Consider the following 17,604-nt stretch of genomic DNA (forward strand, 5'->3'; position numbering starts at 1 on the left):
TTATTATTATTTTATATATAATTTATTATTATTATTGTTATGCGTCTGTGTCTGTCTTATTATTTCAGACATCAGATATTTCTCATCTATATTAAATGTTTTCTATACATTTGATAATTTTAGAAAATGTTTGAAGGATTTTTACACACACCCCTGCTCTCATCAGACAGAACCTCGATTGGGAAACACTGGGTTAGTTACTCGTCTGACCAATGTGTTTAACTTACTCTCCATCATCACTTTTATTCTGAGTAACATTCATTATTCACACAAAAACTACTTACACACCAATCCTCACTAATATCAGGATACTCGCTCTCATTAAGGGAAAACCAGAAAAAACACATTTCTGCAGATATTTAAGTAAACTTACTCAGCGTATGAGTTCTGCTTCTTTATCTAATGATCTGCTGAGTGTTTCTAGTTCCTGTTATTTTATTTTAGTTTATATATTTGTATAGAGCTCTGACAGTTGTTCGTGCACAGCTGAATGAAGTCACGAGATAATAAATGAAGGTAATGAAATGATAATGCGTGTTATGTAGATTTTACCAGACTTTTAATTCTGTTCTCTGTATTTGCAGCGTTTTCAGGCTTATACTTTCAGTATTTACAGGCCTTTGCTCGATGAATCAGAAAACTGTCTGATAACAAACCATATATCTGTGTGTGTGTGTGTGTGTGTGTGTGTGTGTGTTCGTGTTTATTACCCTACCTCACTGCCCCTCCCCCTCTGCAGAATAAACAGGTAGACCTGAAAGTGAAAGTGAAAGTCAGTCTCCATTTAGTGTGGAGGGAAAATAAACTATTTCAGGAGTAAAAACACAGTGAGTATCTACATCTAAAGCTATAATATATAAACACACTGAATGTACACTAGAAGCAGAAGAGTTTTGTGGGTTTGTACTGAAGTTTGAATGTACACAGGTTGTTTAATGACTTGATACCGTGACTATTTCCTGTAAGTGAACTCTGTGCTGATACAGGGTTTGATTTAACACACCGATGTTGGAGTGAAGTAAACGTGTGTCCTGCTGTAATCTGGAGAAGGAGACATGACCTCCAACACGAGTGTGTCTGGAAAACAGGACTTAAAGAGAGACGAGAGGTGAGTAACTTTTCCATTCACCAGCAATAAACACACACCGTCTCATGGAACAGATCTGTATCTCTAAACACTCACTAGTTAACAGAGGAACTAGACTTTGGTTCAAGTGTTTAATAGCAGTGAATATATCACTGATCTGATCTAAGAACAGTTTAGAGAAATCATTCACTGAGAGAAGAGTAAAAAGGACTGTGTAATGTGGAGGAGAAGAGCAGTGTAGCTTTGAGTCAGTGAACTCTACAGGCTTTAAGACCCAGCTGAGTCAGTTATCTGTGATTGGGACTCCTGACATCAATGTAATTCCTGAGGTATGGGGCGTGTCTCCTGAGGTATGGGGCGTGTCTCCTCTTTGAATAAGTGTGCGGACTGGAGCTGAATTAAAAAGATGGAATAATTGGTGTTTAATGATGAACACATTGTGTAACAGTACTGAGACAGCAGAGTATTAATTATTGCTGATATTTCTGTTTAATTCTAGAATGATGGAGGGAAAGAGATCAGACTCACCAGAACCCAGCTGTGTGTCCATGAAGAGTGACCAGTCAATGGGACGTCCACTTAACTTCAGAGATGGAGCCAGTTCTCCTGATGTGAGGTCAGTACAGTGAGGTGTTTTACAGCAGTGTTCCACCTGATCAAACTCACTGGTCTCATTCTGAAGCCCTTCATGAGCTTTATCAGGTGTTGAAGCAGTAAAACACTAAACTGTGCAGTGCTGCAGCTCTCGGACTGGCAGTGAGGAAAACTGCTTTAAGAGTTCAGTTCAGCCTGCAGTCCCTGAGCTGGAGGGTCTGTGGTGCTACACAACAACATTTACACCTGGGACATTAATGACTAGATCACTATTTTATTCATAAACATGTTAGTGTCAGTGAGAAATCCTGAAATCAGTGTATAGTGTTAAGAGGATAGTGTTAAATATCTGTCTCTGTATTTATTAGTGTGTGTTGTGCAGCTGTGAATACATATAGTCTATATTACATCATGTGTTTTATTTCTTCACAGACCACAACAGAAAAAATCAAACCTCAGCAGAAACCAGTTGGACTCCATATTCAAGGTGTGTGTCTTTTTAATGTGTGTAACTTGTGTGTGAGTAGGTTGCAGGTTTTTTATTTAAGATAATGACAATTTACAATTTGTTTATGTGCAGCAGCATTATGGCAATTCAGGCAGAATTTCATCTGTAACTGTTGAAATAGAAAGAGACTTTTCTTATTTTCATAAAATAAAACCATCTCTCAGTGTGTAACATTATAATATTTAGATGTGTTCCTGTGTGTTTCTAACCAGGAGCTGGAACACAAAGTCATCACTCTGATAAAGACTGAGCTGAAGAGGTTAAGGAAGCTCCTGAGTCCAGATTACCCAGCATGCACTGAGAGGGAGGTGGAGGATGAGGAGGATCTGCACAGTGTCAGAGACGGAGCGCTGAAGATCACACTGCACGTCCTGAAGAACATGAACCACACAGATCTCGCTAACACACTGTACAACAGTAAGAGCTCTGAGTCATGGCTTTATTCCGTCAGGTTCACTTTAGAGAGAGGAAATAGTTGTAGATGAGAACACTTTTAGTTTAAAGTTTGAGTTTAGTATCATGTACATCTGCTGCTTTTCTGTTCTGTTCGTGGTCCAGCTTGTGGTGACTCTGTACAATGGTCCTGTTCCTTCAGGAATATTTACTACATGAATCAGGAATGTACAGCAACATTTGAATTTTACATTTAATCCTGTGTTTAGTTATTTTACATTAAAACATGTTATTACTTTGTTTATTAGAGTCTGTAGCCCCTGTGTATCAGACAAAGCTGAAATCCAGCCTGAGAGAGAAGTTTAAAAGAATTAATGAAGGAATGTCACAGCATGGAAGCTCAGCACTTCTGAATGAGATCTACACAGAGCTCTACGTCACAGAGGGTTGGAGTGGAGACGTCAATAATGAACATGAGGTGAGACAGATTGAGACAGCGTCCAGGAGACCAGCAACACAGGAGACACCCATCAAATGTAATGATCTCTTTAAAGACAAGTCCATCAGAAGAGTGCTGACTAAAGGAGTTGCTGGAATTGGAAAAACAGTCTCTGTGCAGAAGTTCATTCTGGACTGGACTGAAGGAAAAGCAAATCAGGACGTCACCTTCATCATGTTTCCACTTCCCTTTAGAGAGCTGAATCTGATGAAGCAGAAAAATCTCAGTCTGATGAATCTTCTTCATCACTTTTTCCCAGAAATGAGAAAACTACAATTAATAGACTCCTACAAAGTGGTGTTGATCTTTGATGGTCTGGATGAGTGTCGACTCCCTCTAAATTTCCAGAAGAATGAGAGATTGTGTGATGTGACAGAGTCAACCTCAGTGGATGTGCTGCTGACAAACCTCATCAAGGGGAATCTGTTTCCCTCTGCTCTCCTCTGGATAACCTCTCGACCAGGAGCAGCCAATCAGATCCCTCCTGAGTGTGTAGACCAGGTAACAGAGGTACGAGGGTTCAGTGATCCTCAGAAAGAGGAGTACTTCAGGAAGAGGATCAGTGACCAGAGCCTGGCCAATAAAATCATCTCACACATGAAGTCTTCAAGAAGCCTCTACATCATGTGCCACATCCCAGTCTTCTGCTGGATCTCAGCCACTGTTCTAGAGAGAATTCTTGGTGAAGCAGAGAGTGGAGAGATCCCCAAGACTCTGACTCAAATGTTCACACACTTCCTGATCTTTCAGATCAAACACAAGGACCAAAAGTACCATCAGAAATGTGACCCTGATCCTCAGCAGACCAGAGCGAGTATCCTGGCACTGGGAAAACTGGCTTTCCAACAGCTGGAGAAAGGAAACCTCATCTTCTATGAGGAAGACCTAAGAGAGTGTGGCATTGATGTCAGAGACGTGTCAGTGTACTCAGGAGTGTGTACCCAAATCTTCAGAGAGGAGTTTGGGCTTCACCTGGGGAAGGTGTTCAGCTTTGTACATCTGAGTGTTCAGGAGTTTCTGGCTGCTTTATACGCATTTCTCTCCTTCATCAGCAGAAATGTAACAGAACAACCAACCACTGATCTGTCTGATCTTCTCAACAAGTCAGACATGTCTGATCTCCTCAGGAGTGCAGTCCTCCGCTTCCTTCTGGGTCTCTCACTGGAGTCCAATCAGACTCTCTTACGAAGCTTAATGCCACAGACAGGAAGCAGCTCTCACAGCAAACAGGAAACAGTCGAGTACATCAAGGAGAAGATCAGGGAGAATCCAACTCCAGAGAAATCCATCAATCTGTTCCACTGTCTGAATGAACTGAATGATCATTCTCTAGTGCAGGAAGTACAAACAAACCTGAACAGTGGAGATATCTGGTGTCTCAGGGGAACCAGACTCTCTCCTGCTCAGTGGTCAGCTCTGGTGTTTGTGTTACTGAACTCAGATCAGGAGCTGGATGAGTTTAATTTGAGTAAATATGACCCATCAGAGGAATGTCTTCTGAAGCTGCTGCCAGTGGTCAAAGCCTCCAGAAGAGCTGAGTGAGTATTTTCATTTATAAATGTATTACTGTATGGTTTATTATTTTAATGTAACACTGAACTGCACTGTTTGGATTAATGCTGGTTAATAATTACTCTAATCATCTTTAAACAAACCTCTGGTACTGTTACAGAAGAGTTTCACTTTTTACGCGAGCACATTACGTCTGCACTGAGGGCGGGGCCATGTGGACAAAACCTTATGTCACCATTTATTACCTTTTCTCTAAAACTGATGAAGAAATGATCTCTACAGAATAACTGCATGTATTCATCACTGCTTTTTGATCATTTTGTGAACTAAACACCAGTGAAAGGCATTTTTTCTTTTCTCCTTTTATTTGAAAGTGACATTGAACAGAACTTCACAAATGAGAAGAAGAAAAACAGAACACTGTCACCATGGGAACAATATGAATACAACATGTGACATTGGTGTTATAGAGGATATAGGAAAATATCTATCAATAGACATGACTGATTATTCCATTTTCTGGTCCTATGATATGTACCAGTGTATCACACCGCCCAATCTGCACATGTGAGAGTGGTGGAAAACAATCTTTCCAACCTAAGTTAAACACTTCAGAGACAGAGGGTTTGTAGATGCCAAAGGTCATCAAACTTTATTGAAATAACAAAGTGAGACAGTTTGCAGAAAGTCTGAATTATACACACACACACACACACACATGTCTTTATATACTTTTCTGAAGCAGTAAAATTATCCCTAGGCGGGGCTTTAACCTCATCTTTCTAAAAACAAACCAATCTCCATCGCCTTCATGAATTATTCATATCTATATGGTACCTTACATTTGTGGTGCATGCGTTGTCAGTTGGATTTTCTTAAAGGTTTTATTGGGACAAGGTCATTTTTTGCAGCGCATGCACCTTGCATTGAATTTTCTGAAAGGTTTCATCAGGACAGGATTTTTACTCTGTCCCAAAATTCACCCTTATACCTTAATGACCTTCTGGCTTTAGTCCCAGCCTGGTACACTTCCTCCTGGAAGTCTGATCTGTTTTGTGACACTGGTATTGTAGCTTAAAGGGCTTTGATTGGAAACACAGTTCTGGTGAATGTCTAATTGCTCATTTATTGCCAGAGTAAAGCTGCTTTAGACAAAACACACGGTTCTTCTAACTCCGTTTACACAGGACATACAGAGATACAGAAAAACACCTGATGTTCAGTAACACATAGATGTCTTCTAGCTCACTACACACTTACAACAGAACTTGATTAAATACTCTTCTGTGCTTTTTCACTTTCACACCGACCTTGTTTGGTTTGGACCGATCAGACTTTCTCTTTAGATTGGATCTGGTGTGGGATTAGTTTACAGGATGAAAGAGGATTGTCCTCGAGGACGGATTTCCAGTTAGCAAAAACATCATAATAGTCCCTCTGTGCAGATCAAGGGATACGTCCTGTTTATAACTTTAATCCCTAACAAAAAATGTGTGCGTTTAAAATAAATAAATAAATAAATAAATAAATAAATAAATAAATAAATAAATGATGCATTGCTATTGCACTGTGTAAGATGGATTTCCAGTTAGCAAACTGACTTGTTAACTTACTCCACACACACACACACACACACACACACACACACACACACACACACACACACTCACTCACTCACTCACTCACTCATACACACACACACACAGACTTTTTAACATGTACTTCCCTTAAAAATGGTTTCAATTATAATAAAGCATTTACTCAAACAAAAACCCTTCTGTTTTCATTTCAATAATAATAGTAATAATCATAATAATAGTAATAGTAATAATAATAATAATAATAATAATAATAATAATAATAGTGCTGATGTGGTGTCCGGTCCTCTGATTTCTGTGTGTGAGAGAAACACACTCACATTTCTGTTACATGGTAAAGAGTAAGTGTATTATGACTGTGTGTGTGTGTGTGTGTGTGTGTGTGTGTGTGTGTGTGTGTGTGTGTTTGAGATCAGTGTTCTGATATTTCATAATTTTTCTTCCAGGCTGGGGGGGTGTGATCTGACAGAGGAAAGCTGTAGAGTTCTGTCCTCAGTTCTCAGATCAAACTCCTCCAGACTGAGAGAACTGGACCTGAGTCACAATAACCTGCAGGATTCAGGAGTGAAGCTGCTCTCTGCTGGACTGGAGAATCCACACTGTACACTGGAGACACTGAGGTGCACACACACACACACACTCACACACACTGTACACTGGAGATACTGAGGTACACCCACACTCACACACACACACACACACACACACACACACACTCTCACACACACACTCTCTCTCACACACACACACACACACACACGCACACTCACAGACTTTTTTCAATTATAATAAAGCATTTATTCAAACAAAAACCCTTCTGTTTTTATTTCAATAATAATAGTAATAATAATAATAATAATAATAATAATAATAATAATAATAATAATAATGTGGTGTCCTGTCCTCTGATTTGTGTGTGTGAGAGAAACACACTCACATTTCTGTTACATGGTAAAGAGTAAGTGTGTTATGGTTGTGTGTGTGTTTGAGATCAGTGTTTTGATATTTAATCATTTCTCTTCCAGTCTGTGTGTGTGTAATCTAACAGATGAAAGCTGTAGAGTTCTGTCCTCAGTTCTCAGATCAAACTCCTCCAGACTGAGAGAACTGAACCTGAGTAACAATAACCTGCAGAATTCAGGAGTGAAGCTGCTCTCTGCTGGACTGGAGAATCCACACTGTACACTGGAGATACTGAGGTACACACACACACACACACACACACACACACACACACACACACACACACAATAATAGTAATAACTTTATTTATATAGCACTTTTCATACATAAAATGCAGCTCAAAGTGCTTCACAATCCAAAAAAATCAAAAACACGCTGTTTTCCTGTGTGTGTCTCTTTAAATGCAAATGACTGCTGTGCCCCGCCCCCTTTCCGGAAGAGAACAGCGCTTGTTTCGGGTACTACGTTAGCCGTGGAATCTGCTAACAAGCTCATTCGGAAAGGCGATTTACAAACATTCACAAAATATAAAGTGCGATACTTACGTCTTCTGGATACGAATCTGGATCACGAACAGTTGGTACTGATCCGTTCTTGAGAATCAAGTTTTTAGTAAATCCTGCTTTGTATTGACCCGCGTTCACACAGCAGTCTGGTGTGAAATGATTTCAGGGATTTTTGGAGCATGAGTCCAAGTCTGAGTCCAAAAGTATGGGATTCATTTTCAGTCAAAAGTTTTGCGGCCACGGATCGAAAAATAATAAGCGTGAATCAAACATTTAAAAACACGTAAAATTATATCACACAAAACTGAGCCATGAATTCAAATTCTTCGTGTGTGTGTGTGTGTGTGTGTGTGAGTGAGTGAGTGAAAGCTATTAGATTAAGATCCAGAGAACAATGAACTCCACCAGTTTTAGCGTCTCTGTGAAACTCAGCTTTGTGTTAATGCTGAAATATCTACATCACTTCTCACATCAGAACAAAGTACATGTATTTCTACAGCGTGTAGATCAGTGTACATTACACACACATTTACTTTAATAACATCACAACACTAGTTTATTGTTTATACACAGACTGTTCATTTTATATTTTTATCCTGACATTAGAACCTTGTGTTCAGGTAAACACTTTATTTCCCACCTGATGGAAACTCCTCATTTCACAATCAGATAAATAAATCTAACACTTCATCATTTCTCTTCCAGGCTGTGTGTGTGTAATCTAACAGAGGAAAGCTGTAGAGTTCTGTCCTCAGTTCTCAGATCAAACTCGTCCAGACTGAGAGAACTGAACCTGAGTGTCAATAACCTGCAGGATTCAGGAGTGAAGCTGCTCTCTGCTGGACTGGAGAATCCACACTGTACACTGGAGATACTGAGGTACACACAAACAATATAATTATAATAACTTTATTTATATAGCACATTTCATACATAAAATGCAGCTCAAAGAGCTTCACAATGGAAAATATATAATAAAATGATAAATATAATATTAAAGGAGACCTATTTTAATCCTTTTTTACAAGATGTAATATAAGTCTCAGGTGTCTCCAGAATGTGTCTGTGAAGGTTCAGTCCAAAATACATCACAGATCATTTATTATACCCTGCTGAAAATGACCCTTTTTGGGTGGAAGCAAGAACACGCTGTTTTCCTGGGCGTGTCTCTTTAAATGCAAATGAGCTGCTGTGCCCCGCCCTCTTTCCGGAAGAGAACAGCGCTTGTTTCGGGTACTACGTTAGCCGTGGAATCTGCTAACAAGCTCATTCGGAAAGGTGATTTACAAACATTCACAAAATATAAAGTGCGATACTTACGTCTTCTGGATATGAAGCTGGATCACGAACAGTTGGTACTGATCCGTTCTTGAGAATCAAGTTTTTAGTAAATCCTGCTTTGTATTGACCCGCGTTCACACAGCAGTCTGGTGTGAAATGATTTCAGGGATTTTTGGGGCACGAGTCCAAGTCTGAGTCCAAAAGTATGGGATTCATTTTCCATCAAAAGTTTTGCGGTCACGGAGCGAAAAATAATAATCGTGACTCAAACATTTAAAAACACTTAAAATTATATATCACACAAAACTGAACCATGAAATCAAAGTCTTCTGAATCACACAAAATCATGTTTCCTTGGTGATATTACTGTGTTTTTGTGCTCTCTGACATTTTCTGCTCAAGTTTTCTTTTTCTGAACGCTTATTCTGGTTTTCCCTTCACGCTTGTATATTGTGAATCTTACTGTAGTTAGTTGTGTAGTTAACTTTACACATTAAAGAGTTCTTGTGGAAATGCTCCTACACACACTTTATGAATAAATTCATTCGTATCCAGTGTGATAAATGAGACCCAGTGTTTTATATGAGGAAAACATTCAAGTGTGTATTTTATATGTTGTGGATTAGCATTGTTTCTGCTGCTGAGCTTTGTTTTTCTGTGTGTGTGAGTGAGAGAAAGTTATTAGATTAAGATCCAAAGAACTATGAACTCCAACAGTTTTAGCGTCTCTGTGAAACTCAGCTTTGTGTTAATGCTGAAATATCTACATCACTTCTCACATCAGAACAAAGTACATGTATTTCTACAGCGTGTACATTACACACACATTTACTTTAATAACATCACAACACTAGTTTATTGTTTATACACAGACTGTTCATTTTATATTTTTATCCTGACATTAGAACCTTGTGTTCAGGTAAACACTTTATTTCCCACCTGATGGAAACTCCTCATTTCATAATCAAATAAATATATCTAACACTTCATCATTTCCCTTCCAGTCTGAATGTGTGTAATCTGACAGAGGAAAGCTGTAGAGTTCTGTCCTCAGTTCTCAGATCAAACTCGTCCAGACTGAGAGAACTGAACCTGAGTGACAATAACCTGCAGGATTCAGGAGTGAAGCTGCTCTCTGCTGGACTGGAGAATCCACACTGTACATTGGAGATAATGAGGTACACACACACACACACACACACACACACACACACACACACACACACTGTACACTGGAGATAATGAGGTACACACACACACACACACACTCTCACACTCTGTACACTGGAGATACTGAGGTACACGCACACTCACACACACACACACACACACACACACACAGTTTCCCTCTGTGGTGATTGTAATTGTAGTGATATGATATTGTCATTGTTGTGTGTGTGAGATGAGAGTAAATGTTGTGTATATAAAGATTTTGTGTAGTTGATGTTTTCAGAGCTAAAACTGAGTGTGTTAAGTGTGAGAAGGTTTTCTTTCTTGCAGGATGTTGAACTGCAGTATTACAGATGAAGGTTGTGCTGCTCTGGCTTCAGCTCTGAGGTCAAACTCCTCATCACACCTGAGAGAACTGAATCTGAACGGTAATAATCCAGGAGAATCAGGAGTGAAGCTGCTCTCTGATCTACTGAAGGATCCACACTGTAACCTGGAGACACTACGGTGAGTTACTGACTTACTGTCTCTTTACTCTACTCTACTGTATCATACTGAATAATGTGTGTGTGTGTGTGTGTGTGTGTGTGTTTATGCTGATGTTGTGTGTTTACACTGACTGCGTTTACATGGACAACAATAATCGACTCTTAATCTAATTAAGACCATAATTTGATTAAGAAACTACCATGTAAACAGCATCCTTAATCTAATTATGGTCATAATCTAATTAAGCTGTAATCGAATTAAGACAGGTGGATTACTCCTGTTTTAATCGTATTATGGACGTGCATTACAGACATGTAAACACCTTAATCACATTATGAACGTCGTGTGAGCATTTTCACCGCATTTTGCGACAGGACACGATCACACACGGCAGTTTTACGCTTTACGGCGAACAAGAGAGTTCGGCTGTGTCCCAAACTGCATACTTGCCTACTATAGGCCGGTAGTGGGGAAAAATACATGCATCTCGGCTACTATACAGTAGGTAAGTATGCGATTTGAGACGCAGCCCACGGCTTCAAGCAGTCGTCTATTTGCACGTATAGCATGACTAATAATTAACCGCACTTGAAGCGTTTGTAAAAAAATTTAATAAAAACACCCAAAACTGTATACGGTACCATAACGAAGACGAACTGTATGTTGATACGTGAAATTCTGGAGGGACGTCGGAAGGCGTGGCGCGGTGACGTAATGACGCGGGCTCTTAATCTAATTATGATCAATAACATGTAAAACGGGTACATGACTGGAGTATTCTAAAAGCAACTCATGTAAACACCTTAATCAAATTATTACCTTACTTAGATTAAGGTCAATAATTAGATTATTGCTGTCCATGTAAACATAGTCACTGATGTTCTTCTCTGTCTTACAACATTAAGGATAATAAACTCACCAGGACGGCGTATGACAGGAGTCTCAACTCAAACTTCTCCAGGATAAAGCAGTCTTGGTGAAGAGTTAGAACCCGTCCCACATTTCCAGCAGTTTGGGAGCTGATTCATTAAACTTAAAGGGGCAGAGCAGAAACAAAGTCAAGAACAGGCAGGAAGTCATACACAGGAGAAATCAACACACGTAACTGATCTGCTGACGGATGGGATGGATGCAACGGCATCGATCTGCTGCTGGGATGGAGACTGACGAGGCTTAAGTACTCACCCGGAAATGTACAGCCAACTCCTCCCAAAGCACGAGGCCGCTGCAGGTATGTACAAGATGTGATCATCCAATGGCAAGCCGGAACATGACAAAAGGAGACAAAAGACACCCATCGCACCCCGACAAAGACACACAAATGGCACACAGTACAAACAGAAATACAACTGAGGGCGTAACAATGGTCAAGTATCAAATAAAATGTAAACTTGCATTGATGAAGGTAATGTTGTTAGTAATTGTTTATAAATTACCATGGTAATACAGAGCTCCAAGGTATAAAAATATGGAGTTTGTTGTGTCTTTATGTTAGACTACAACTTAAAAAAAACAAAGGAGACACTTGGAGGTAAGGTTTTTAGTGTCTTTTACTGCGTGCCTCACTATTCCTCTCCTCTTTTCCTCCGGAGACCACCTGGCATCTCATAACCGTGTATCCAGCGATATTCAGGTTCGTAATTCACTCGTCGCCAATTTGTTGTGTCTTTATGTTAGACTACAACTTTTAAAAAAAACAAAGGAGACACTCAGAGGTAAAGTTAACTCGTGTATTAACCACAGCAAGCGCAAAACAAAATATCCATGCGCACGGCTAATTACCAATCAGAAATCACTAAGGGGAGTGATCCCACTTAAAGAAATAGGTCCACTCTATACACTACACTCCTCCCCTTTTATATGTATGCAACGCATATGAATAGAAAATAAAACATTATAATTTGCTCTCTGCAAATCTTGTTTTTAAACAGTCTATGACTATAACTATAACAGTCTATGATACAAACTGTAACTACTACGGTCATAACTATAAAACCAAATCAGTTCTTTACAGATCCAGTCTTTTGGGTGGCGCCCTGTTCTGTGGAGTAATATGAGGGTTCTTTTCAATGGAGACTGTTTCTGTTGCAGGTGCCATACATTTGTGAGTGTCACAATCAGAATCAAGTGATAAGTCTGGTGGACACACTGTGTCTGGTTTATTGAATGCAGACTGTTCAGGGGTGTTCTTTGGCTGAGCATCCTGTATTTGATCAACATGACATCTTCACGTTTGCTCTCCAACGTCCACTTCGTACATCAGTGGTCCAGCTCTCGTGGCTATCCGCCCAGGTGTCCACTTGTTCTCTGAATAATTACGAGCTAGAACTTGCTGTCCAACATCAAAACTCCTTGCTGAACTGTTTCTTCTGCACTTCCTGCCACAAGTTATGTTTTAGAAGGTCAAAGTGAGATCTCAGTTGTCTGTTCATGAACAGCAGTGCAGGCGTCTGGTTTGTTGTTGCATGCACAGAGTTCCGGTATGCAAAAAGGAAGTTGTCCACCTTATGTTGCAGAGGAATATCCTCTTTCTCCATGGCTTTAATGGATTTTTTTGAATGTTTGGACAAACCGTTAAGCTAACCCATTTGTAGCCCGGTGGTGTGGTGCTGACTTGAAGTGTTTAATGCCATTTCTCTTCATGAAAAGTCTGAATTCATCTGAAGTATACTGTGGTCCGTTGTCACAATTTGCTCAGGTAAGCCGTTTCTGGAGAAGATACTCCTCAAAACAGAAATAGTCTTTTCTGAGGTGGTAGATTTCATTGGTATGACCTCGGGCCACTTTGAATGAGCATCCACAGCTATCAGAAACATGGAATTCAGGAATGGCCCAGAAAAGTCAATATGCACCCTTTGCCATGGTGCAGACGGCCATTCCCACGTATGTAATGGTGCCTGAGAAGGTACATTTTGAATGTTATGACATCCTGAACAGGATTTTGTGAGATCCTCGATCTGTCTATCTATTCCTGGCCACCACACATAGCTACGAGCGAGGCTTTTCATCTTGACTGTACCCAGGTGACCGTCATGTAGGTTCTCCAACACTCTAGTACGGAGCTTAGTGGGAACTATAACACAAGAGCCACACATCAGAGTCCCTTGGCACACAGACAGTTGCTCACGTCTCCCTGAAAACTCTGGGAACATAACATTTCCATGATCTCGCCAACCCTATATGGTGATGTCATACACTTTTGACAGTGTCGGATCATTCTGTGTTTCTTTTCGTATCTCTGCGTTTGTTACTGGCAGCTGGTCCACCAGTACTGTATGGAACACTTCCTCTGGATCCTGAGTGGAAGGTTTTTCTTCCTCAGTTGTAGACAGTGGAAGGCGTGACAAAGCATCAGCGTTACTGTGCATCTTGGTACCTTTAAACTCTATGTCGTAGGAATGGGCTCCCAAGAAAAGTGCCCAACGTTGTAACCGTGTGGCTGACATCACCGGAATTCCCTTCCTGGGGTTGAAGATGGACACAAGGGGCTGGTGATCTGTCACTAAGATGAACTTTTGGCCATAAAGGTAGTGATGGAACTTCTTTATGCCCCATACTAGACTAAGGGCCTCTCGATCGATCTGTGCATAATTGCATTCTGCACTCGTCAGTGATCTTGAAGCAAATGCAATTGGACGCTCAGATCCATCGTCCATAGTGTGCGATAAAATGGCACCAATGCCATATGGAGACGCATCACATGCCAGTCTGATGGGTCGTGATGGGTCATAGTGGGTAAGGAGTTCATCTGAGGTTATCAGTCTTTTTGTCTCTTTGAATGCTTTCTCACATTTTTCTGACCACTCCCATTTTTTTGCTGTCTGTAACAGTGCATTAAGTGGGCGCAGCACTGTAGCAAGATTTGGGAGAAATTTGTGATAATAGTTTACAAGGCCCAAATTTGATCTAAGTTGTGACATGTTTTCCAGTCTAGGTGCCTGCAGCACAGCTTCAAATTTCTCCTGTGATTTGTGTAAGCCATGTTTGTCAATGACATGTCCACAATATGAGATTTCACTCTTGAAAAACTCACACTTCTCTTTCTTTGCCCGTAGACCATACACATTTAGCCTGGTAAGCACTTTGCTGAGGTTTTGGACATGTTCTTCATCATTCTTGCTTGTCACAATTATGTCGTCAAGATAACACTGTGTCCCTGGTATATCTTGAAGAACCTGATCCATTGCTCTTTGCCAAATGGCTGGAGCCGATGCCACACCGAACACAAGACAATTGTACTGGTACAGTCCCTTATGAGTGTTGATGGTTAGGTACTTCCTGCTTGACTCCTCAATTTCCATTTGGAGGTATGCCTGTGACAAGTCAACCTTTGAAAACTTCACTCCTGCCAGAGATGAGAAAATATCTTCAATTCGTGATAGGGAGTACTGCACAGTGTGCAGTACAGGGTTAATACTCACTTTGAAGTCCCCGCATATGCGAACACCTCCACCTTTCCCTTTCTTGATTATCGGCACGATGGGTATAGCCCAATCACTCCAGTCAACCTTGGAGAGAATGGCAGATGCCTCCAAGCTTTGAAGTTCAGCGTCTACTTTAGGACGTAGTGCATAGGGCACTGGACGTGCTTTATGAAATCGCGCCGTCGCTGGTTCATTTAATTCAATTTTCGCCTTCATGCCTTTAAGTTTACCAATGCCCTTTTCAAACACTTTTGCATGAGCATTCAGGAGCTGTGACAATCTTTGGTCAGAGCTACAGTTTGTGCTGTGAAGGCCTGTTGATGATATGTTGAGGGCTTTGATGGTATGCCAGTCAAGCTGAATTTTTCTCAACCACTCCTGTCCAAAAAGAGCTGGCCCTCCACTTTTCAACACATAAAGCTCCAGTTGCTGTGTTTTGCCACCATATGTGACATCTACCTTCAGTTTGCTTTTAGGAGACACCTTTTCGCCTGTGTAAGTCTTTATGTCTTAACATGACTGAGGTCTTTTCTAATGGTAGCTTGAAAAACAGTCTGTTGTAGACAGCTTCAGAAATCACAGACAAAGCTGAGCCTGTATCCAGCTCCATTTTCAGTTTTACACCAGACACATTTGTTGTTATCTATATCATTTTCCTGTCCGTTTCAGTCATGCTATACAGTTCTAGGCATGAGAGATCATCTTTGTCAGAGCCTATGCCCTTTGATATGTTTTCACATTCAGACACTTTGTGCACTTGTTTAGTTTTGAATTTGAAACCTTTGTCTTTACCTGGTTTTCCTTCTTGGCTGTGCCTTTTGTCTGTTTTGCACACTCTTTCTATGTGGCCTTGTCTGTGACACTTTCTACAGACTTTTTCTTGAACCAACAATCATTTGCATCATGAGAGGATTTACCACATCTATAACATTTCTGCCTTTTTGCACCACTTAGGGACATTTTGTGCATTTCATTTTCTACACTTTTCCTTTGTAGCTCCGATGCATCCTTGGCTGCTGTTACCATTGAAATGGCAATGGCCAGTGTTTTTTCTAAGTCCAGGTCTTTTTCTGATAATAGCCTCTTCTGTGTGCTTGACAATGCATGCCACATACCAGCCTGTCCCTTAATGTATCAGAAAGTCCCTCTTTGAAGTCACAATGCTGTGAAAGTTTGCATAGTTCTGCCATGTATTCAGAAATGCTCTCCTCCCTTGACTGGTTTCTTTTGTGAAATCTGAATCTTTCTGCAATCACTAGTGGTTTGGGGTTCAAGTGTCCTTGTAAGATGTCAACAATTTGTTTGAATGTCTTGCTTGCTGGCTTTGCAGGGGTTACTAGGTTGCATAAAAGATTGTATGTTTTAGTCCCCATGAGACTAAGGAGTACAGAAACTTTCTTCTCTGCATCCACATTGTTAGCTTCACAATACAGCTCAACCCTTTCAAGTCTTCATTAGCACTGTCGAATTCATCTATTTTCCCGACGAAGGTCATTGTGTTATTTCCACGTTAGCGTTTTAGCGTCTTTTACTGCGTGCCTCACTATTCCTCTCCTTTTTTCCTCCGGAGACCACCTGGCATCTCATAACCGTGTATCCAGCGATATTCAGGTTCGTAATTCACTCGTCGCCAATTTGTTGGTCTTTATGCTAGACTACAACTTTAAAAAAAACAAAGGAGACATTCAGAAGTAAAGTTCACTCGTGTATTAACCAGAGCAAGCGCAAAACAAAATATCCATGCGCACGGCTAATTACCAATCAGAAATCACTAAGGGGACTGATTCCACTTAAAGAAATAGGTCCACTCTATACACTACAGAGTTTGTCATCAACCAAACAGTAACCAGCTTTAATACTCAAAAACGTTTATGTAGCAAATTTTAGCAAATGCTTTACAGTAAATTAAAATGTAAAATTAAACTAATGAAATGATGCAGCTAATGAAATAAGCAGCAACTAATGAAATAAGCAGCACATGCTTATGTTAATGTTTGTCACATTATATGATCATGAAAATAAATAAATAAATACTCCCAAAGTCACCAGAATTTAATACTTTGGTGTTGTTAAACATTTAAAGATTGGGATTGAGGTTGTGGTGACTCAGTATTTCACTCTGTATATCTGGGTAAGACACAGTGAACGAGTCACTGCTGGCATTCATGAAGAAGTCATAAACTCCACTGGAATAATAAATAGGATCTAATAAAACCATGAGTGGAAATGATTGGTCTAAGTTTGTTAGGTTAGGCTTCCTCCAACCTGGAACTATATCCTCCAGTCCACGCGGTGGCGGTAACGCGCCTAACAGCTGCATCTCCGACCAGTAGAAATTACAGAAGAAGAAAAAGCTGCAGCGGGTATCTCCTGAGCAGTTGAGTTATTACATCGAACTAATCATCTCCAAATTAAATTATTTCTGATCGAGTTTAAACATGAACGCTTGTAATTTTTGTCTGTGTTTGAGGAATTAAAACTCTCATCTGTTTTTAATGTATGCACCCTATGTAGTGCACTATTTAACTCATGAGAGATTTGTTATTCTGTTTTAGCGGCACTATTTAAATATAACCTTAC

At 40.2% G+C, this 17,604-nt stretch overlaps 2 protein-coding genes across 6 annotated transcripts in view; both read left to right on the plus strand.

Moving 5' to 3' along the window:
• The window catches only part of atg3 (autophagy related 3), a gene marked incomplete in the record, with an annotated part of 729,311 nt that overhangs the window by 339,269 nt on the left and 372,438 nt on the right, over positions 1-17,604 (plus strand).
• Positions 731-12,004, plus strand: LOC108273219 (NACHT, LRR and PYD domains-containing protein 3). Of its 5 annotated transcripts, XM_053684463.1 has the most exons (12): positions 731-827; positions 987-1,108; positions 1,587-1,703; positions 2,114-2,168; positions 2,402-2,606; positions 2,891-4,619; positions 6,638-6,811; positions 7,217-7,390; positions 8,366-8,539; positions 9,946-10,119; positions 10,442-10,618; positions 11,506-12,004. In XM_053684463.1, exons 2-12 carry the CDS (start codon positions 1,056-1,058, stop codon positions 11,564-11,566), a joined length of 3,093 nt encoding a protein of 1,030 aa, XP_053540438.1. In that variant the 5' UTR covers positions 731-827; positions 987-1,055; the 3' UTR covers positions 11,567-12,004. The 5 variants fall into 5 exon arrangements, with proteins under 5 accessions (XP_053540438.1, XP_053540440.1, XP_053540439.1 ...); XM_053684465.1 differs by lacking the exon at positions 9,946-10,119; XM_053684464.1 differs by lacking the exon at positions 7,217-7,390.

The sequence above is a fragment of the Ictalurus punctatus genome, chromosome 12, assembly GCF_001660625.3.
Source record: "Ictalurus punctatus breed USDA103 chromosome 12, Coco_2.0, whole genome shotgun sequence".
NCBI classification, from domain to species: Eukaryota; Metazoa; Chordata; class Actinopteri; order Siluriformes; family Ictaluridae; genus Ictalurus; species Ictalurus punctatus.

Coding starts and splice junctions, on each gene's coding strand:
- LOC108273219 (XM_053684463.1), top strand. CDS start 1,056: ATGACCTCCAACACGAGTGTGTCTGGAAAACAGGACTTAAAGAGAGAC. Junction 6,812..7,216: donor TGTACACTGGAGACACTGAG/GTGCACACACAC, acceptor TTTCTCTTCCAG/TCTGTGTGTGTGTAATCTAA. Junction 10,120..10,441: donor TGTACATTGGAGATAATGAG/GTACACACACAC, acceptor TCTTTCTTGCAG/GATGTTGAACTGCAGTATTA.